The sequence below is a fragment of the Cornus florida genome, unplaced genomic scaffold, assembly GCF_030987335.1.
Source record: "Cornus florida cultivar Cherokee Brave unplaced genomic scaffold, ASM3098733v1 CherokeeBrave_3.0.0_Hap2_Chr05, whole genome shotgun sequence".
NCBI classification, from domain to species: Eukaryota; Viridiplantae; Streptophyta; class Magnoliopsida; order Cornales; family Cornaceae; genus Cornus; species Cornus florida.
In genome coordinates this window covers 58388120-58411219 of record NW_026775575.1, presented here as the reverse complement: position 1 = coordinate 58411219, position 23100 = coordinate 58388120, and the positions used below count along the sequence as shown (strand labels likewise).

At 35.7% G+C, this 23100-nt stretch overlaps 1 protein-coding gene across 1 annotated transcript; it reads right to left on the bottom strand.

Annotated features, from left to right (window-relative positions):
- Positions 1-3580: 3580 nt before the first annotated feature.
- Positions 3581-21473, bottom strand: LOC132306558 (imidazole glycerol phosphate synthase hisHF, chloroplastic-like). The gene is made up of 12 exons (XM_059803988.1): positions 21418-21473; positions 20656-20750; positions 18824-18927; positions 17186-17355; positions 16962-17076; positions 16289-16344; positions 16157-16195; positions 15861-15958; positions 4498-10115; positions 4348-4410; positions 4035-4250; positions 3581-3949 (listed from the first exon to the last, which is right to left on the bottom strand). Exons 2-8 carry the CDS (start codon positions 20676-20678, stop codon positions 15908-15910), a joined length of 558 nt encoding a protein of 185 aa, XP_059659971.1. The 5' UTR covers positions 20679-20750; positions 21418-21473; the 3' UTR covers positions 3581-3949; positions 4035-4250; positions 4348-4410; positions 4498-10115; positions 15861-15907.
- Positions 21474-23100: the final 1627 nt, after the last annotated feature.

Genomic DNA, 23100 nt, shown 5'->3' with positions numbered 1-23100 from the left:
ATTGCGGGCTGTCCAACTAAATCAGTGTGGACTGACCCAAAGTTTAAACTCAGTGTCTGTGATTGAAGAATAAGATTTGTGAAATTGAAGATAAAAAAATATATATATATATATATATATATATATACGTATGTAAACAGAAAAGTACATATTATGCATACAAAACCTTTCCAAAAAAAACATAAAACAAATGCAGAACTGAGCTTCTGAACCAGTCACGGCAGCCATCAACGTGTCCAGAACCTTGCTTGCCGTCGCTCCATCACAGCCGATTCTGGCCGTCTTTGCTCGCCGATCTTCAACTCGCCGAGCCCATCCCTTCTTATCGGCGTTCATTAGACCGTCCCTCGCCGGTCCATTCCGCCATCAGTCAAGCCATCTGCCTATTCAATCCAGCCGAGCCCTCCACCCGCCGACCTCGCCGTCTCCACCGGCCGAGCCGTCCACAGCCGCCGTTCATCCGCCGGTGCCTCGCTCTCCACCAGCCGTACCCAAACCCAAAATCCAGTAGCCGTTTCGCCGCCGTCCTCTAGGCTCTCACCGCCCATCGTCCTCACGGCCGGACCAGAGCTTTCCACAGCCCATCGCTGGTTCGCTGCTCGTGTCCGTCACCGCCGCTGTCAGTCAGCCGCGCCCGTCACGGCCGTCCGACGGGTTTCAACATCTCACGCTATGCAACGGCGAGGGGCAATTACGGAATATGAAAGGGCAATTTTGGATTTTAATGTTTTAGAATAGTTTCTTCACCGGAAATCTGATCAGAAGGGGTTAGTTGCAACATTGTAGTATATCTCGTGAAGACTTATATACACAAAATAAACAGCAGGGGTGTAATCCGCACAAAATAAAAACAAGGAGGGTGTTTTATAGACTTTACCCTTTGGTTTTTTTTTTAAATTACTAATGGGCCTCAAATTTTTGAGGCCCAAGGCGACCAAGGCTTGTCCTAATTTCAATTTTTTTTTCCCATCCAATTTTGAGGCCCTCTAAAGTTTGAGGCTCAAGGCGGCCGCCTTGGGCCCAGGCCGGCCCTGCTCCATTTGATCTCTATCTTCACTAGGATTAACACAAAATACTTCGAAACAACATCAAACTACTCAACTGCTCATTTCAAAGAATTCCACATACTTAACCTAAAATGAGTGATACAATGCTCAATTTGGTTGATGAGAAACCACACAAAAGTAAAATAAATTAAATTTTCAGTCTTACAATTCCTGATAAATGATTAGACATTCACATACTGAAAATAAAGACAAAAACAACAAAATAAGAAAAAATTATTACATCTTTGATGTCAAAGCCAAGACGACGAATAGCATTTCTGACCCTCCGAACATTTCCAGCCCCGTAATCAAGAAGAGTCACCACTGCAATTAAGAAAAAATACAAACAGTAAATGTTTGATCAAATGACACGTATAAAAATACAAGTAAATATTATCATATATACATATATTACGGAGAGTGTGTACCAGAATCTCCGGCTCCAGCAGAGGAGGCGCGAACTGAGAATCTTGAAGAGGGCCTTCTTATCGAACTCGAAAAGCCTGAACTGTAGAGAATTGGTACCGGACGAGAAAGACGATGAAGATCCAACAGTCTGTGCATAACTAAATGTAGGCGTCTCCATTTGCTCTATCTTCCTTTCGCTAGGGTTACATTGGTGTCAATTGCTGGCTGCTGGCGCTGTTGTTGTTGAATTAATGGGCTCTGCGTAAGACCTGACCAAACCCAAATAAAAAATGGTACATAGTGCAAACTCGGTGGACGAGTCTAGAAGCGGATAGTGTCTTTGATAGTCCCATTCATGACATTAATAAAATAGCAATAACAATAATAAAATAAGAAAGAAAGTGTTATCACGAGATATATATATGTGCAAGTATATTGACATCCCCTTCATGCGGATATTGAAAATATAATTCAATCAATTTGCAACAGTCTCTTTCATGTGCGCGGCCACGAGAAAATTATGTTCAAGTCTATATAACTCTCGTTACTCATAAACTTAATATTTAACATAATAATATCTCATAAAAGAAAGAAATGTGAAGGATAGATATATAAATTAATAGAGAGATGAAAACTTCTCTAAAAGTCTCACTCATATCCATACATCATCACTCGAGTATATACATATATTAGCAATAAAAAAATATGATAGAAGTATATAATCTCTCTAACTGCTCAAAATGTGAATGCTTTATATATAGAACTAAAGATAGAAATTACTATTGAAATAATAATTTTCATTATTATAAATAATTATATTAAATAATATTTTTATTTTTATTAAAATATTCATAATAATGTCAGTGTTATTTAAGCAATCTATAGAAATAGATAGTGTAATTATTCCTGAATAATGTAGACACACTACACTCACTACTAAGCCCCGTGCTTCCAATCCAATAATAACAAGTCTTGCGTGTGGTGGATTGGTCGCCTCAAAACTACTCAACATCTTTATCCTATCTTAAACCACAAACATCAAACAAAGGATTGTAGGTGACGGTTAATCTTAATAATAATATGTTTGTTAAAGGAACAGTTATTCTAATATTAATACCGTGCCAACATGTCACCTGTTTGATGATTTAAAAACAAGAAAAATATTGTTTTAAATAAAATTTTAAAGCAAAAATAGATTGGATGTGTACGAGTACTACAACATGAATAATGATTTTAGAACCGAATTAGATAATTATCGAATTCAATTTATGTAAGTAGGGTGGTGGTCCGGTGGACCATACAATGTGATGTTATCATGACGTCATGTGATAAGATCCATCATTCCTCTCACATAAATTGATTTGGGTTAACTTCAGTTACACCCCCTGAGGTATGTCCTAACTTCAAGGAGACCCCCCCACGTTTGCAAAATTTCAGTCAGACCCCTTACTTTTTCTAACACACATCAGTCTCCCCTCTTAGTCAACGGTCAAAGTTGGTCAGAGATACTTTTTACCGACGTCAGCAAAAAATGAGCTTTTAATGCCCAGATTGCCCCTAAACGGTTCTGTTTGTTTACAAACATTAACGGTTATATTTGGCTTCAGGTTATAAAGCAATTAAAATGCCCAGATTGCCCTTCAACTCCAACGGTCATGTTTGGCTTCTATAAATAGGAGATAGGCACAATGTTTTTTTGCACTTCCTCTCTTATATTCTCCTATATAAAGTGTCTCTCTTCCTCTCTTATATTCTCCTATGTAAAGTGATGTCTCAATCAAGCGTAAATAGTCATGAAGGTAGAGGTAGAGGCTATATACAGTATAGGAACAAGATTTGTCGCTGTGGGGATTTTGCTATAGTGAAGGTTACAGAGAATGACAAAAATCGCAACAAAGGAAGGCTGTATTATACTTGTGAAAATGAAACATGTAGTTTTTGGGAATGGTGTAACCTTATAGATGGTTCTGTTGGTGCTGCTGAGGAGTATTCACCTGCAAATCAACTTTTGCTTGAGGTTGTTGCTGAATTGAGATTGCAGAGACAAGCTATAGGTTCAAGGTTACAAGTTGTTGAAACAACTATTTTGTATTTGAAGATAGTTGTATTTGCTTGCTTCTTGTTATCTGTTTTTGCTATTTATTTGAAATAAAATTATGCAATGAATATTGACCTATATTGAGTACATTTACCATTGAAGCATCATCAATATATTATCATTGCACATGCATATATAACCACAAATTAAGCATCATCTATTACAGAGAAACCACCAAAAAAAAAAAAAAAACCCATAACCATTGTCAACCACAAACTTACAAATATAACCATTGTCAACCACAAGTTACAAGTTTCAAACAAAGTAGGTCATAAAAAAATCATCACTGTTGTATGGTGAATAAAACCCAAAGGAGCCTCCAACTGCTAGTTACCCTCTCTAAAACCAGCTCACTGTTGTGTTTCTTTCCTTGGTACTGCTGCTTTTGCTACTTTCTCTGTAATTGAATATTAGGGTTAGAATACTAATGCAACAATAAATTAATATGTATAAGGATAAATATTAGGTAATTTATTGCTTACCTATGGTGGAGGATTAACACCAATACCACTCTCACTTGGCTGTCTTCCACCTCTGATGCCACTCTGGTTTGGCTGTCTTCCAACTCTGCTACCACTCACATTTTGTTGAGAACTACCACCAATGCCACTCACATTTGGTTGAGAAGCTCCTCTTGCACGTACATTTCTTCTACCTCTTGCACTTACATTTCTTCCACCTCTCCTAGTAGTTTGGGACTGGAAAAAATTTAAACAAAAAAAATTAGCTAAGTACAGTATTGGGCAATCATAGAATTAAAAAATTATTATAGTGAACATAAGTAAGGACTTATACCTGTTGTGTAACACCAGAAGTTCCTGCTCCTTCTGATCCTTGAGTTTGAGACCTTATGTTTTCCTAAATTAATAATTAGAAGGTATATAAATCAGTAATAAAATAAATTTATCAAAACATAGCAAGTTTAAATTTGACTGAAACACTCACTGTTGCTGTTTGAGCTCTTCCTCTTGCACTTGCAGCCCTCCTTCTTGCTGCTGTAGCTCTTTCTCTTGCTGTTTGAGCTCTCTGGCAAGTCCTCATATTAGGACCAGTTTGTAGGCAATACTTTCATGTTACAACTAATGAGATCTTAGGTACTCCACTTGCACTTGCAGGGGCAGATTCACCTTTGTAATGACCCGAATTTTTCGGATAAATTTTTTCCGTTGTCTTTTCCCTTCTGAGTTTGGTTTCTTGTCGCTTAGTGTCATCTCGAGTGCTCGGAAATGGTTTCCGAGACTCTTTTCCGTGGATTGACAATTTCCTTTGAGGACCGAGTCAATTCTGCATTTTCACTTTTCGGACACTATGCGTCTTTCGTCCTTTTCCTTGTTTCGTCTTTTTCCCTATTTTGTCTTTTTCCCGTTTGTCGCTTGTTTGGCAAAACTTCACTTTTCGTGCTCGGAGTTAGTTTTTGACTTCACGTGTCTTCATCTTGAGTGGTTTCCTCGAAATACGTATCTTCACTTTTGCAAGAAAGTACTCTGGTTGCTCCCGGTGTCCATAGGGGCATGGGTGCACAATTCTTCATAATCTTTTTCATTTCTTGGGTTGTTTTTCATAAATATCTTTTGAAGATATTTTATTTCAGGGGCATCTAAGAAAATATCTTTTGGAAGATATTTTCATTCTGGGGCAGTTTCGCAGTTTTCACTTTTTAGAGGGGCCATTGTGCAATTAATGAAAGTTATTGCTAAATGCCTTGTTTTGCGCCTGGATTCTCGTACGGGATTCATTTTCACATTTCGTCGAGTCATGGACTCTTAGAATTCCGTTCTAGTCGTTTTTCTCCAGTTTCAGAGTTTTTGGACCCGATTGCCGCCGAACTTGTTCGGGGCATAACTTTCTGCTCGGGATTCAGTTTTCGACGCTGTTTTTTCTGTTGTTCATATTTTCTCATTTTGAATCTTTTTTGTTCATGGAGTTTCACCGTTTGGGCGCGTTTGCTCAAAATCCACTTTTCTGGACCCAGCGAGGCCCTTTCGGGGCACTTTTTGAGACTTACTATAAATATGAGACTTAAGAACAAAAAAATCAGATTTCTTCTTCTTCTTCCTCTCCCATGGCCGGCCAAGCTCCTTCCCATGGCTGCCACTTTCCCTCTCCTCCTTTGATCCACTTTTCCTTGATGAAAAGTCTTCGGCCTTAACGTTTAATGTTTGCCTTGATGTCGTGCACCTTTCCCCCTTATTAGAAACCATTTCTGACCAAATTTTGAGTTCGGGATTGAGGTCAAGTTTGGATTTTCATGGGGCTTCTTGGGGGCTCATGTAGATCGTGTTGTCCCCGACAAAACCTAAAAGTTTCGTCGGATTCGGAGCTGTTTCATTTTGGTGGGGATTTGAGATTTCATCTCAAATGGAGGTAGAGAATGTTTTAGGATTGTTTGTGTGTTGTATTGAGTGTTTTCCAGGATTATACAACTCATATGTATGCCTTGTATCAAATCTAGAAAGTTAGTATTATTTATTTCTTTGCGTAAGATTTAAATTTCAAGGATGTGTATAACTTAGATTTGAATTGTGGCATGATGATAAATTAAGCTTTAATATGTTTGTTAACATATATTAAATAGGGATTATTTGAATAAGAGTTGAGCTTTTTATTTAATATTTTTCTTTTGTGAAAGATAAAATTTCATGGCCGTACCTTGCATGAAATGAACTTGTAGTATGCTTTTAAATTAAGTCTAAGCATGTTTGTCAACATACTTTAATTTGAGAGCATTTGGACAAGTATGAAAATCTAGAGATTTTAACTTAAATGATTAATTAAAATCTATTTAATGGTTCCCTAGGCCTAGTTAAGCTTTTAACTTAATAATCATGAGGACTAGGACTTGTGTATTAATATGTATTAAATTGGGACCATTTGAAGTTGCTTGAAATTTAGAAGTTTAATTATCATGATATAATTAAATTCTACCTTGTTGTACCATTGTCCTACTTGAGATTTTAGTGAATATATGTGGATACCATGATATGTTGTATAACATGTTTTAATTAGGGACCATTTGGTTGAGGTATGAAGCTTAGGGAAATTAATTTGGTTATTTGATAAATTTTCGTTTCTATTGCATTAATGATTTGATCATGTATTTGACAATGGTTGTATGTTTAAAGCATACTTTTTGACTTGTAATGGATTCATGAATTTGTGATTTCAATATTAGATTATATTGCCATAGCGTGTAACGAATCGCATACTGAAGATTCGACATGTGATGTTATATAGCGCGTAACGAATCGCGCTCTGAAGATTCGACATTTGTCATCCTATAGTAGTTGTGGATTTAGAGCATGTAATGTGTGGTTACAAACTACTTGTGCATGGGATGTGATTTCGTATATATATAAGTTGTTAACTTATTTATTTTGGAGTCACTTGGGACATGGTTACTATGATATGGCTAAAGTTCGGCTTTAGTGCGGGAGGTATGAGTTCTCCCCAATTGAGATAGTGCGCACTTAGGGTGGTTTTCCCTGCGGGTTAGTGCCCGAAACAACCATTGATCTCGACAGAATTCCGAGTCTAAATGTCCAAGTCTTCCATTATTTATTTTCGCATTCAATTCCAAATTAGCAATCATGTTTATATTGTGACTTGTGATTTTGGTTATCGGCGATTTTGATGTTGTTAAGTACATCCATACTTTATGATCTTTGTAGATTTTGATGTTGCCAAGTACATCCATGTTTTATGATTTTAATAAATCATTTTAATGTTGTTAAGTACATTCATGTTCATGGTTTTTAATAAATCATTGTGAGCTTTTAATGTTGTTAAATACATTCTTGTTTTATGATTTTAATGAATCATTATAAGCTTTTGATGTTGTCAAGTACATTCTTGTTGTGTTATTCAAATGTAAAGTAGGAATGATCCTATAGATTCATTTGGAACATAGACGTTAGGTGGCATGATCACTTATGTCGTTTTCGTTCTTTAGATTTCAAATTGATGACTTTGAGAATCTATGTTAGTTGCTTTGTGTAAGCATGCTCCTATGTTGTTGCTTTGTGTAAGCATGACCCTATGTTGCTAAAATTGCATGAATGAGGTGATTGATGCTAGAAATGATCTTAGATAGCTAGGATGCTCCTTGAGTCTCACCGTTGACATAGACGTTAAGTGGAATGAACCACAATAATTAATCATGCAAACTTGTAAAACGTAGGTCGATGCATGCTCATTTCCTACGAGTAGCTTTATGTTACTCACCCCTACGATACTGGGGCATATTTCAGGTACAAGATTCAAGGTTAGAGATTCTCAACATGCTTGGATGATTTGGGAACTTGAAGGGTTCAATTCTTGTGAAGGTTAGCTTGAAAAGCCATTTGTAACCTTATATGTCAAATGTGTATATTTGATTCTAGACTTGTAATGTGTGCCTAAGCACACTTTTTGATTCTCATTTTATGTATATGACATGAGGCCAATGGCCAAACTCCTTTTGAAATTACATTTATGTCAAGGATGTTCATTTTTGCCTTCGATGAGAACATATGGAAAACCATGCGTTTTAGTATCTATTTTGCACCAGAGCATGCATTGTGTATGAACTTCTTCCATTAGCATTCATTTAACACGCATGAAGTGTGGCCAAGGGCCAAACGACATTTTGAAATCATTTCATGATTTTAGGTTTCAAGTTTTCATTCCAAACTTCATTTTTTGGCATTTTGGCCGTTGGGGGGTCATTTTTTGCATCGGCCATATTTTTGGACCATGGACAATTGTAGCACATCTTACTAGGTAAGTTACGTTTGCGTGCATGGTCGTTTCCGGGCAAAGCTTCTTCTTTGGTGAAATGAGCCTCCAACGGACTCATTTTACACTTTTGTTGCATATTCTGACCTAAGGGTATTTTGGAAATTTTCTTTGGGAAATAAATTCCGTTCTTCACATGGTCACTTAGAAAATGTGATTTTAGGGGGGGTTTCTTTTTTGCGTTTTTCTAGAAAATGCCATCTTGGCATCAGAAATCGCATCCAAAGTTCAGCTCTCAGTTTTTAAATTTAGCAGCTTTTTGGACCCTCTGGACTAGTTTTCATGGTGGGGCATTTTGGGAATTTCACATTGTGTATTTTTCGATTTTCCTCGCCAGTCACATAGAAAACTCAATTTTGAGGGGGGTTTATTCTTTGAGATTTTCCAGAAAATATCATCTAGGTCTTCAAATTTCTTTTTTTTTTCCGAAAAAACCCCTGCTGCCAGAATTTCTTACTGCCCATTCTGCCTCCTTCACATGTAAACGGTTACGAGAAGTTTGGTAACCGGTTACATGTGCTTGGGCAGTGTTTTGGTCGAATTTTTTTGTCTCCTAACCGGTTAGGAAGGCTTGGTAACCGGTTAAATGATTTAGGGTTTGCACTTTTTGACCGTTTTGCCCATTCTTCTTCCGTAAGCCATATTTTCTTCATCCGGACTCCGAATCAAGTGATTCTTGAGTCTAAATTCATTAATTTTTCGTTGTCTTTCCAATGGTGTGCTCGGTGGCATCCACTTTTAAGCTGGAAATGACAATTTTGCCCCTAGGTTCAATCTTGTTTGTTTTTAAAACGTTGCTTCCCCATTTAATTCCTTTGGGTTCCGTGACCTCGTTGGGGGTCATAATGGTGTCTTAGAGCCATGATGTATCTCTAGAGACCGTTGTTTTGTCTTTTAGTTCTGCATTTCGGATCCGTTATCGGGTCATCTTTCAGTTCATCACTGACGCACCGGGTTGAAAAACTTAGGCCGTCCCGACCTTGTTCCCTTCTTCTATTTTTTCTTGGTCTACCAGGTAATCTTTTTGGTTTAGAAGGGTATAAGTCAATTGATGGAGTTTTGGGCCACATCTTCTCATCCATCAAAGGATGAATCATCCCACTGTAGGCAAGTAGATATGTGTCCTTGCTGTAACGAGGATCACGAAAATGCTCAGGGTCCTGCCTATTCCACGAAATAGCACCAGCTGCATGCCTGCAAGGTATCCCTGATATCTGCCATGCTCTACATGAGCAAGTCCTCAAGTTTAAATTAACCACACTTACTCCCACCACTTCATGAACTTCAAACTCCTCCCTCCCAGCAGGACAAACTCTACACCCTCTTGATTCTTAAATGGATTTGTTTAATTTTTTCAAGGCATTTGGTATTAAATTTCCCTTCCAAGCTAAAGCTTTCTGATACCTTTTCTGGATTCTCACCATTAATTTAATCCTAATCCACTCAAGCATATTCAAGATTGGCTTAGACCTATAATGACCAACCCAGTTGTTGAAGGATTCAGTTAAATTGTTTGTGATATGGTCACTCTTTGATGTCTCACCATACCCCACCCTAAACCATATTTCCAAATGCCTGTCCATTAGCCAATCATGAGCTTCTGTACAAACTCATTCATGTGATTCATTGCATCATTAAATTCAAGTTCATTGCATGATCTTGCAGCTTTCTAGAAAAAAAAATTTCAACAACAACCCAGGATTATCCTTCCTAAAAGTGTTAAACAAGTGCCTACAACAAATCATATGGCTTGCCTCAGGAAATAAGTTAGAAATTGCAACCTCAATGCCCTGAAATGCAAAATAAAATAAATTAAAAGTAATTATGAACAATTTAATAATGAACTATGTAATAATAAACAGTTAAAGAAAAAAATTATACTTTTTGCATATCAAACATAATTGTCCAATGTCTGGCATGTGCATATGCACCAAGAATATCCTTTAAATTATCTAAGAAAAAAGTCCATGTCTCATTCCCTTCACTTTCTACCACAGCATAGGCAATAGGGAATAGACCATTATTGCCATCCAAGGCCACAGTTGACAAAAGCACTCCACCATGTGGGCCCTTTAAAAAACATCCATCTAACCCAATGAATGGCCTGCAGCCTTTTATAAACCCAGACCTCAAAGCATCAAAAGCAATGAAAATCCTTCTGAATCTATTCACTCCATTGAATTCTGCATCATAATAATCAAGTGTGACCAAACTGCCAAGGTTTGTCCTCCTAATTTCATTCCTATAGGAGGGCAGCAAACTGTATGACTTCCCATGGTTACCCTCAAACACATCCAGTGCCTTTCTTTTTGCCCTATAGCATTGTTGTTTCTTTGCCCTAATGCCATATTTTTCATGCAGTGCAGTTCTCAGACTTTCAACTGTCATTTGTGGGTTTTGCTTGAGTTTCTTAAAAAAATTCTTTGCAATCCATATAGAATTGGCTAATGGATTTTTATCACCCCTCACACAAGAATGATTGTTATTGTATGTTTTTATCATGTAAGTCTTACAAGGCAGTGGGGAGGCATGGATCCTCCATGGACAACCTTTGGCTTTGCAAACACAAGTTACCCTTGAACTCTCATTTTTGGTCTTTCTAATTTGAAACCCTCTTGGATTGTATAATCTGTCAACACCTCTCTAAAATGTTTCACATTTTGAAACAATAAATATTGTTCTAGTTTTATAGGTTGTCCTTTAACCTTTACATATTCCTTCCCTTTAATATTTTTATCCCAATCCTTGCTCTTTGATCTATTTCTCTTTGGATATTTCACACCAATCTCTACACTTGAATCAGAATGTGCTTCATCATTTGACTCATAATCTGACAGGCCATCTTCACAATCCACATTGTAGTCTTCATCATTGTCTTGAAACCCAACATACTCACCATCTGAGCTATCACTGTCAGTTTCAACACAATCAGTATCACCTTCCGCCATCCAATTTTGATTCTCTTTCCTAAAATCATACACACCATCTTTCTCCACATCACTATCCTCTTCCTCATTGTTTTCATCACCCACTTCCTCATCACTATCCTCTTCATCTCCCTCACTATTTTCAGCATCCACTCCATAATCCATATCCTCATAAGCGTCATCCATATCAGTTGATATATTTAAGGGTTCAACTTCTTCTATCTCAACATACACATTAATGTTAATTCTTTCACTATTTAAGTATAACATGTCCAACAAATCAGCTTCATTCTCAACCAACATCTTAGAATAAGAACCAGGAACATCACAGTATATAAAATAAGTAAACCCCAAACCCCCAGGATAATCCTCAAGAACAGCTCTACTTATGTCTTCCAGGAAATCATACAAACCATACTTATCAGGGTCTACATGATTAATAGTTCTACATTTTGACTTGTAGTGTACGTGAAAATTATGATAAATATCTCCCATCACTGTCAATAATTCAAATAACAAGAAATATAAAAATAAATGGCATAAATAAGGCACTGGCCAATTGAAACAAAGAAATTACAGACAAATTGAACAAATTCATACATTTTCAAATTACAGACATTTTAACATAAATTAAACAAATTCATGCATTTTCAAATTAAACCCCCAAATTGAACAATTTACAGACAAATTGAAAAAAAATCAAGATCCTAAATTTATAAACAATCGAACAATTCAACAAATTCAACAAACCCAACAAAGAAACTCAAAAACTAACCTTAAACCCCCAAATCAAGATCCTAAATTACAGATATAAATTTAACAAACCCTAAACCCCCAAACCAAAACAACCGAACAAAGAAACAGTAAAAAAGAAACCCATTTTTCCAAACCCGAAACTCCCTATCAACTAAAACCAAAATCAATTTTTAGAAAGACAAAATCCATACCTCTAAATCGCGATTTTTTCTCAACAGCTTCAAATCAAACAAATGTTTCCCCTTCAAACCTTCAACTATCTGCAAATATGTTGTTTGATCAAGCGTATTCGGTGTACGTATCAACCAAAATCGATGTCTTCACATACGAACCTAGGGTTATATCTCTCTGTTATCTCTTCTCTCTACCTCTCTATCTAGGGTTAGTCGACAAAATGAAATTTCCAAAACCTAAGTTTGGGTTAACGAAGTAAAGTGGATTGAAGTGTTTGGCCACTGTGATTACAAGGTGTTTGGTTCACAAGATAAAGCAAAATTGGGTTAAAGTTATACAAACTTTGGTTTGGTTAAGTGTAAAGAGGAAAACGACAAAAGGGCAATTTAGTCATTTCATTCACTTATTATTTTTTGCCAGCCGACAATGTCTAACAGGGGGTCTGACTGAAATTTTGTAAACGTGGGGGGGTCTCCTTGAAGTTAGGACATACCTCAGGGGGTGTAACTGAAGTTAACCTAATTGATTTCAATAAAAGTTCAATTCAGTCTTTATCACTACTATTACAAAATTATTGCACCTAATCAATAAAAATAAATCATATTCATTTGAGTAATGTTAGTGATTCTAATAAATAGAGTGCAAATGAAGACTCTTATTAATTTTCTAAAAATAAAATTTTTAATAAATATTTATGTCAATCATTAATTACCACCCGATACGGATAATTGGTAAATAGCAACTTTGACTACTTAATTAGACCCATTGGCTTAAAAAAAAATACAAAAATTAACCTATTTTATTGTATGGTTGCTTTTTCATTAGGGATATGGATGTATTAATGTCATGAATGGGACTATCAAAGACACTATCCGCTTCTAGACTCGTCCACCAAGTTTGTAAATCCATGAGCAAATGTGTGATCATAGTGCAAGAGTCATATGTAGGCTCTTTACAAACAACAAACTTCTGTTATTGCATGGTCCAATCTTTGCTGGCCTTTTCATGGAGGTAGGTGATCCAAACGGGGCTCTTCAAGTAGTAAAGCTCAAACCGACATTTTTAGATGTCTTACTAAACGTAGGAAAGGTGTACAAGGCTTTGGGAATGTCACAAGTGAAGAAAAAAAACTTGTTTAAGCTTAAGGAATGGGACACCGCAGTGGTGGGACTTACTGGTGAGGTCCACTTTTTTTTGTGAGTGAGGTGCACCATATCTTCGGCGCACACACTGTTGTGAGTGAGGTGCTGTTTAATTAAGTTTTTTTCCTCAAGTGGCTATTGTGTGTCATCATCTCCACATTGAGTGATAATTTTGTCCTAACTATAATGACTACATTAAGGCTTCATTTGATTAGATAGAAATAATAAGAAAATAAAAATTAGGTAAATTACATTAGTTTCCCTATGGTTTGCCATAATTACATGGGCTTCCCCTATGGTTTGCAAAATTACATGGACCTCCACTAAAATAAAACTAACCCACACGAACCTCCTCTCGCAATGATGAACCATCAAATATATGGACTAACAGAACTATCTAATTTATTGAAATGTCCTCAATTTGTTATCGTAATATATATACACAAACATTTTGATGGGGTTTTTAGAGAGAGAGGGATTAACAGTGGAGAAAGCTTCTGTTCTGGCGATGGTGAACTTTAACACGATGAACTTTAACCTTTAGATGGGTTTCAGTGGGTGTGCTTCTTATTTTCGGTGAACTTTATTTCAGTGGGTGTACTTTTTTTTTGTGTAGTACTGTTCAGCAAGATCCGCTGGCATGCCAAATAGAAAAGAAACCTAAAGCAATGAGTGATAGGAAGGAAGGCCATTCTACTTTGAAATAATAAGTCCTCCAATTGCGGATCCTCAATCTTGAGACTTGAGCCTCTAATTACCTGAAAGATAAAAATAAGTGGGTCAAACCCACGAGCAATTCCTCTTTACCAGGCCTCTGAAAACCAATGAGCAGATCATCTTTGATCAAAACCAATCCTATTAAAGTTTTTATCTTTAAAATACAATATACACATGTATATAAATAATTATATATACTACACTAATCACACCCATTAATAGGTTTATTAAATTTCCAAACCCATTAAATAATGATTAAATCAATAATCATTCCTAAACCAATTCACAATTTATTTTCTTTTTAAAAAAACCTCCTTTAACCTTAATCCCATCCTAGACAATTATTTAATCATTTAAACAATATAATATAATTAAATGAATATTATATTTAATCCAAAACCCTGATTTAATTATTTAAATCACACAGTCAATATCAATCATCTATGTCTCCACCAATATTATTTTATTAATATACATAAAATAATACATTAACTTGTAATTACTAGATTATTCTGATTTAAGAATATCTAATCATAATCCAACCTATACATACAATAACCATAGATAAATTTTAATCATCTAACACATAGTAATTTAATTATGCTTTGGCAAATCAACCATGCCATTATAAATATATTTATTTATATATTGACAACTCAACCATGCATCCTTAAGTATATATTTATACTTTTAAATTAACAACTCATCCATACTTCCTATGTATGTATTTTATTCAAACAAATAATAAGACAATATATTTAAGTCTTTGAAAATTCATCCATACCTACAATTCAACCATGTACCAAACCTTAGAATTAATAAAATAATAAAACAAACTCATACCTAGGCATTCCATTCATATCATATGCATATAATTAATTTAGACAACTAGCCTAATACAGTAATATCAATCATATTACCTATCAACCATGATATATCAAACAAGAATAATAATATTAATTATCTTAAATGATATACATATATACACATATTATAAATATATGTACAACACCTTGACCTTACATAATAATCGTTGATTATTTAAAATCATATATACATATATATAAATATATATATGCATATACTTCCTTCCATACAAAACATAAATTAATTAAACCATATATATACATATATAAATATATATGTATATGTATATATACCTCATTCCATCACTAATTATTAATGAATTATGTTTACGCACTCAGAAATAATTTCCCATTAATACTCCATCGGTTTAAATAATTTTCCAACCGTGCGGGCTCAGGCTAAAACGGACAATATCATATCATGTGATGGAGTGAGTTGTTACAAATGGTATTAGAGCCTGACCCAACTGGAAGTGTGCTGACGGGGACGTTGGGCCTCCAAGGGAGGTGGTTTGTGATGACCCTGTGGGCGGGTGCGAGATACTGACAGGCTACCACACTAGGTGAGTTACGGGTACACAATCTCACATCGTCTGGGCAAAGGAAAGGTAAAGTGCTTATATGTAGGTGTGTCACTCCAATTGGTATGATATATTTTGAGATAAAGCCCAAGAGTAAAACCGTGCAGGCTCAGGCCCAAAGGGGACGATTGAGTGAGTCGTTACAGGGGGGTGTTGTTAAGGAAGGGGCTTTGTGAAGTTATTACATTCATCATTATTAAGTTGTTGTTTTTTTTTTTTTTTTTCCCTTTGAATGCATTGATGCAAAATGGTAAGTGACATTGATTATCTCAACATCCAACCCTGTCTATGCATCACAAATTATAAAACCATGAAGGTAAAAAACATACAAAAATTTAATGCTTTGATCAACAATTACTATATATGGCATACCTCGTTCTCTTCTGTATGCTCCCTGACATCATATTGATCTCCTTTGGTTACAAGAAGGTCGCTTCATCATTTGCCCTTACATCCGGACAAGCAATTACCTGACTTGAAGTAAAATCATTCAACATAGAGCTTCTATAAGTCAGGAGTCAATTGCATTAGAACAGAAAAATTAATGAAGCTGCAATATGGTTCAGCGCCTATACTGCAGAATATAATAAATTAAGCATTTAATAAATAAATAAATAAATATAGAAAAAATTAAGATAATTAATAACTCTTTAACTTTAAACACTCACCCTCTTTGCAAGTTTTACAGCCTTCCCTTCAACTGGCTTCTGTCTTCACATGAAGCTTTTGTTTATTAGATGGTTTGGTGAAGAAATTAAGTAGCAAAAGAAATTTATGCAATCAAGAAGTTCAAAGGCTACCTTCGTCGTGTGAGATTTTGGATACAAGAAGTTTCTCAATATAGAAAGACCAACATCTGAAACATTCACTTCCAGGATATAAGTATAATAAAAAAATAAGGTTGCTGATGTTATAGACGTCAATCATTTCCAGGATACAAGTATAATAAAAAATGAAGTTGTTGATGTTATAGATGTCAATCAGTATTGGAATGAATATACTGTGATTTCACTGCAACAAATACCAATATTGAGTATAATGCTAAAGCAAACCAGATTTCGCAATCCACCAATTTAGGAATCATGGATAATCCGATCAAGTAGAAAATAAAACAAAACTAGAAAGCATGTTAAAATGGTCCTTCCAACAAGATTAAAACCAAGAGGAGAAAGAACTTTGATATTTTATATGGCTCACCCCACATTAGTAGGACCAATATAGGATAGCAACCTTTAAGTTACTGGTAAAATATAATCTATAAGGGTTTAGGCATTTTTTCAGCAGACAAGCCAATTGAGTAAACCGGCACAAGCAATTCAATAAAGTGTGACTTTCAGTGAGGAGTGAATCAATAATAATAATTTTAAATCATTCAGGTTCATCTGCACCTGACTAAAATTTTCCAAACAGCTCGCAAAGAAATTTACTTTAAAATAATAATAAAAAGAGAGCTGAAATAAAAAATTATCTTGCCTCCACTCTTCTCCGGGTGAAACTGAACTGCATGTACATTTCCCTTTCTGACAGATGCGATAAAATTGTCACCATAGTTGCAAGTAGATGAAACCCACTCTTTGTTATTATCTGACTTTATAGCAAATACGGGCAAAGTTGAATCAGCAACTTAAATGTTTATCAAGGAAAGATATAGCAGAGGGATGCCACGGCAACAACTACAAAAGTAAGAAAAAACATACCAGTTTGGCACGGTATGAGTGAATTAAGTAGACAAGACGATTTCCATTATCATCCAAAATTTCAGAGTCTTTTGCTATTTGCAGAGCATTCCAGCCCATATGAGGTACTCTTAAACCATTAGACGAGTCAAAACGTCCAACTAAGCCAGGAATCAAGCCAAGACCTTTCACTGAGAAACATGCACAACTATCAATTTAATTTGAATAAGGGAAACAAATATAATTCATGGTGAAACAGTATTCATGTCACCTATCCGAAATAATTGGAAAAGGCTTTGTTGAATTGGGTCACAGGAAACAAATATAATTACATTCTTTTAAACATGATGAAGCAGACATGTAGTTCCAGAACTGCGCATCTAAAAAATATATAAAAAGTAAGGATACCAAATAACTGGGGCAAAGTCAAGTATGCTATCAGAAGTATTGAAGCATACAAAAATATTACCTATCCAATGCAAATCTTTCCCATGAGATCAGAAGGACAGCAAATGACTGCGACAAAGTCAAGTAGAACAATTAGCTCCACTGTTGTATACCATTCATCAACTCGCTTTAGAAAAGGATGATATACTGTGTGAATAAACTTCAACATGCCCCTCCTACAGACTAAAAGGTCTAAATCATTTGACACATAAATCTTGCCAGAATGCAAAGATGTTAAAGTTCTTTCCAACTTAGGTAGAATTCCAAATAGAACATACAAAACTGACTCCTTGGATAGGCATACTTTTTTAAGAAAGAAGCTGTCCCTAATAGTTGGAGAAAAGGAATTTTCAGGTTTAGTAATTAAGTAAGAGGAGGATTAAGAGGGGGGAGGGGGTTATCTTTGAAGGAGGGGCACAGTACAGGCGGGCTGAAAGACAGCACAAAATCATGCACCAGTTGTCATTGAACCCTTGCCATCTCTTTGTCACTGACTTATGCAAAAAGTTTACTGTTCTTTCTCTTCTGTCATATGATACTATTGCCAATCAAAGCCTGTCCAACAAAATCATGCACCAGTTGCCTCTGACTTATGCAAACATTTACTGTTCTTTCTCTTCTATCATATGATAATATGGCCAAATCATAGCCTGTCTAATAAAGCACACCCCTTTCAATATTTCCCCAACTCACAAGGACTTCTAAGGGCAACTCTACCAACCATACCTTCCATACTAATCTGGTTACAGCTCTACCATAGTTTCTCTTCTTCCTTGGAAACTCTCTTTACTTCCTTCACTATTGCACTTCTCTCTCACAAATACAAATCTTTCATTTTTTTTTTAATCACATGATAAATATTATGAAGACAATGATGCCGACAACCATAATGAAGATAATGACAATAGCTTGTGAACACAGCAGCAAAAACAATAACAACAACAAAACACTGCAATAATAGTGAACTACATTCATTCTAGCCAATAGTGCTATACATGTCATTATATTTGATTTAAGTTCTTAGAGATACGCAACGAAGATCAATTATACTATGAGAATAATATATAGAAGTGTTTATGTCATCTGTCGCGTTTATGAACAGGAAGTATTCACCCTTTCTTATGCTTACTCTACAGTCATATGTGATGAATGTAATCTGAAAAGAACAACACTAACCATAAGGAGTGATCAAAGCAGGTATCCAGAAAATACCTGGTCCATTCTCCTCACTCGACTCGAAAAGTAGTTGCAATCCAAGAGCAATGCCTAAAAACGGGCGATCATTCTGAATGTAAGCACAAAGTGCTTCCGCCATCCTGTAGAACACTATTATGTATAAACTTTCATGCATGAATTTTGTACAAGTTGTCTAAATAATAACAAACATATTAGTAAAACCAAAGGTAAAATAACAATAAAATATGCCGTTTCCTGAAAGTCAATGACAAACTGATAACTTTGTATGCCTGAACAAATGGATCAACAACATGACTATATTTCACACTGAACCATAAAAATCCAAAGGGCAAACACAGTGTTAATCCAACCTACACATAATACTGGGAGGGGAAGGCCAGAGACAAACCTAACTTCCAACATTAGTTTTGCACAAAGTGACTTGAAAACAGCTTCTCAATGAACTAAAAATAAATGGTGAAAATATTTTTAAATATACAATAACATAATTGGTTTTAGACATTCAGTAAGCAAAAAACTACTCAAAATGTCCATACAAGATCAATAAATTGTGCTCCAAAATAATATAAAGCACTTAACCGAATTGTTTGTGTGAGGCTAGTAATGATACTTGTAAGTGATTCCAAGCTGAGGTGAAAGTTTTACCAACCACTGCCACAATAAAGTTTCGCAAGAATTGCATCTCACTTCTTTGCACTAGACACACGTCAACCTCCTAAACATGCAAGTGATCCTAACAAGACCTGCTTATATAGAATCTTCAGCAATATACTTTTACTACATGTGACGCCTAAATAAAAGCATACAGTTCCATAGTATCTCCTGCCACCAGCTGTCCATCCTAAATAGCATCTCCTGCCACCATTTTAAGGGGAGGGTGCAGGGAACAAATCTCAGTTGGGACATGTTGTGTTTCCTATTCATAACTTTTTGTGTGTAAATACATAGATTGTGTCCTCAATCTTATAACCCGAACAAATATCTACAAACATCTATAAGGGAAAATAAAAATGACGTTGTTAAACAAAAGTCTTATAAACATTGTATAAATATTGTGGGTACGATCATGCGCTGACTATGTGGAGTCAAACAAAAGCCACATCAACAAAAAGTCAAACGAAAGCCATATCAACAAAAAGTCAAACGAAAGCCATATCAGCAAAAAAGTCAAAACAGTGACCATGTCAGCATTGATACTCAAAGAAAACTCTACAGAAACCTCAGGTCAAAATATAAACCACGAGAGGCAACTCTCGAGTCTCAAAACCTCGAGTATAAAGCTCAAATCCAGAAAACCTCAACCACAAGACTTGAGTCCGGAAAACCTTGAAGGACATTCCTTGAGTCCCAAAATCTCGAGCAAGTTGTCCATTAGCCGAATTGCATTAAATACCGGTTGTATCCATTTAATGTGCCGCTGGCACACTGACATGGGGCAGTAAGGTGGACTTGACACCCTAGGTGGCAAACGTGCAATGGGTCCATAATAGCCTAAAGGTTTAGGCATTGGTTAATACCGAACTGAGCCTTGAACCACTAGGCATAACCAAATGTCCTGAGGCTATAAATATGGACATGGTGGAGCATTGAAGGTAGGACTCGAGCAATTGAGAATCACAACCACCTTAGCCTATTCACCCTCTATCACTAGCACAAACATTCATACCTTCACCATAAATTCCTTTGGTTGGTCAACTTCTCCTTCTACCAGAATCACTCTCTGGATACCTCTTATTTACTACCTATTTTATTATACGAAGAACCCTACTACCTACAAATATTATATCCAAAACACTTCCCATTACAAATATTACTAGAATATATAGAAACATATATACAAAGCTTACCCATTCTGATTTAGCACATCCATAGCTGCAGCAAATGCCCCAACCCCAGGGAAAATTAGGCTTTTTGCATTTAAAATGTCATCTGGTGTTTGCACCTTCAAAAAAAACAAAAAGTAAATAGGAAAATAATAAAGAAACAAAACTCAATAAAAATAAGGAGTCAATATTTAACGTGTTTCATTACTTTTGTTCCCTTCCTTAAAAATCTTGTGATGATTTTTTTTTTTTTTTCCAGTCATACTGATCTTGTTTTTCATTAACTCAACATATAAAACAGATATCTAATATGTCTTCTTTTTTAATCTTGAAAATACAGAAGAAGCTTCAAAGGTGCATCCAAGCACACCTAGGATATTCGGGATTGAAGAATTTCTTTTAGGTCAGTAGAGAGTTGAGTTGTGGATTCACTTTTTTACAGTCGCCTCATGTAAAATCGTCACTAGGATTAACACAAAAGGCCATACTCATAATACTTCCAAACAACATAAAACTACTCATCCCTCTTGCTTAATTATATGCTTACGTATAGCTAAAAGAATAACCCCCTTCATGTTTCAAGCTCAATATGCAACACAACTGCTCATTTCAAAGAATTCCACATACTTAACCTAAAATGAGTGATACAATGCTCAATTTGGTTGCTGAGAGACCACAAAAAAGTAAAATAAAATAAATTTTCAATCTTACAATTCCTGATAAATAATTAGACATTCACATACTGAAAATAAAGACAAAAACAATAAAATAAGAAAAAATTATTACATCTTTGATGTCAAAGCCAAGACGACGAATAGCATTTCGGACACTCCGAACATTTCCAGCCCGTAATCAAGAAGAGTCACCACTGCAATTAAGAAAAAATACAAACAGTAAATGTTTGATCAAATGACACGTATAAAAATACAAGTAAATATTATCATATATACATATATTACGGAGAGTGTGTACCAGAATCTCCGGCTCCAGCAGAGGAGGCGAGAACTGAGAATCTTGAAGAGGATCTGAATTTGAGAGCCTTTTTATCGTACTCGAAACGCCTGAACTGTAGAGAATTGGTACCGGACGAGAAAGACGTTGAAGATCCAACAGTCAGGAATTGTGCATAACTAAATGTAGGTGTCTCCATTTGCTCTCTATCTTCCTGTCAATTACTTGCGCTATTTGCTGTTGAATTAATGGACTCTGCGTAAGACCAAACCCAAATAAAAATGGTACAATCGTTTAAGGCCCGTTTTGTAGCAACCCACTATTAGGATCATGTATTGCGGGCTGTCCAACTAAATCAGTGTGGACTGACCCAAAGTTTAAACTCAATTACATTATACATATAATAAATAAATAAAGTAATGTTCATATACCAAGAATTGTCCTTACAATTCCCTCTAATTGAGTATAGATTATTAATACTGGAGCAACTAATCAAATGTGTTCTACTTTATCTTTATTTTCCTCTTATAAATCATGTCCAACTCCAATTTTTTGTTCAACTTAGGGATGAGTCGAATGCACCTATCACGCACATTAAAATTGTTTATTGTTCATCTTTCATCCATTATTTAACTTGAGAATGTTTTCTTCATCCTATCATTCAAGTTTCACTTTGGATCTCAGGGTCATAGAACAACACTAACCATAACTTTGATATGTTATATGGCTCACCCCACATTGGTAGGACCAATATAGGATAGTAACCTTTTAGTTACTGGTAAAATATAATCTATAAGGGTTTAGGCATTTTTTCAGCAGACAAGCCAATTGAGTAAACCGGTACAATAAAGTGTGACTTTCAGTGAGGAGTGAATCAATAATAATAATTTTAGATCACTCAGGTTCATCTGCACCTGACTAAAATTTTCCAAACAGCTCGCAAAGAAATTTACTTTAAAATAATAATAAAAAGAGAGCTGAAGTAAAAAATTATCTTGCCTCCACTCTTCTCCGGGTGAAACTGAACTGCATGTACATTTCCCTTGCTGACAGAAGCTTAAAATTGTCACCATAGTTGCAAGTAGATGAAACCCACTCTTTGTTATCATCTGACTATATAGCAAATACGGGCAAAGTTGAATCAGCAACTTAAATGTTTATCAGGGAAAGATATAGCAGAGGGATGGCACGGCAACAACTACAAAAGTAAGAAAAAACATACCAGTATGGCACAGTATGAGTGAACAAAGTAGACAGGATGATTTCCAATATGATCCAAAATTTCAGTCTTTTGCTATTTGCAGAGCATTCCAGCCAATATGAGGTACTCTGTAACCATTAGACGAGTCAAAACGTCCAACTAAGCCAGGAATCAAGCCAAGACCTTTCACTGAGAAACATGCACAACTATCAATTTACTTTGAATAAGGGAAACAAATATAATTCATGGTTAAACAGTATCATGTCACCTATCCGAATAATTGGAAAAGGCTTTGTTGAATTGGGTTACAGGAAATA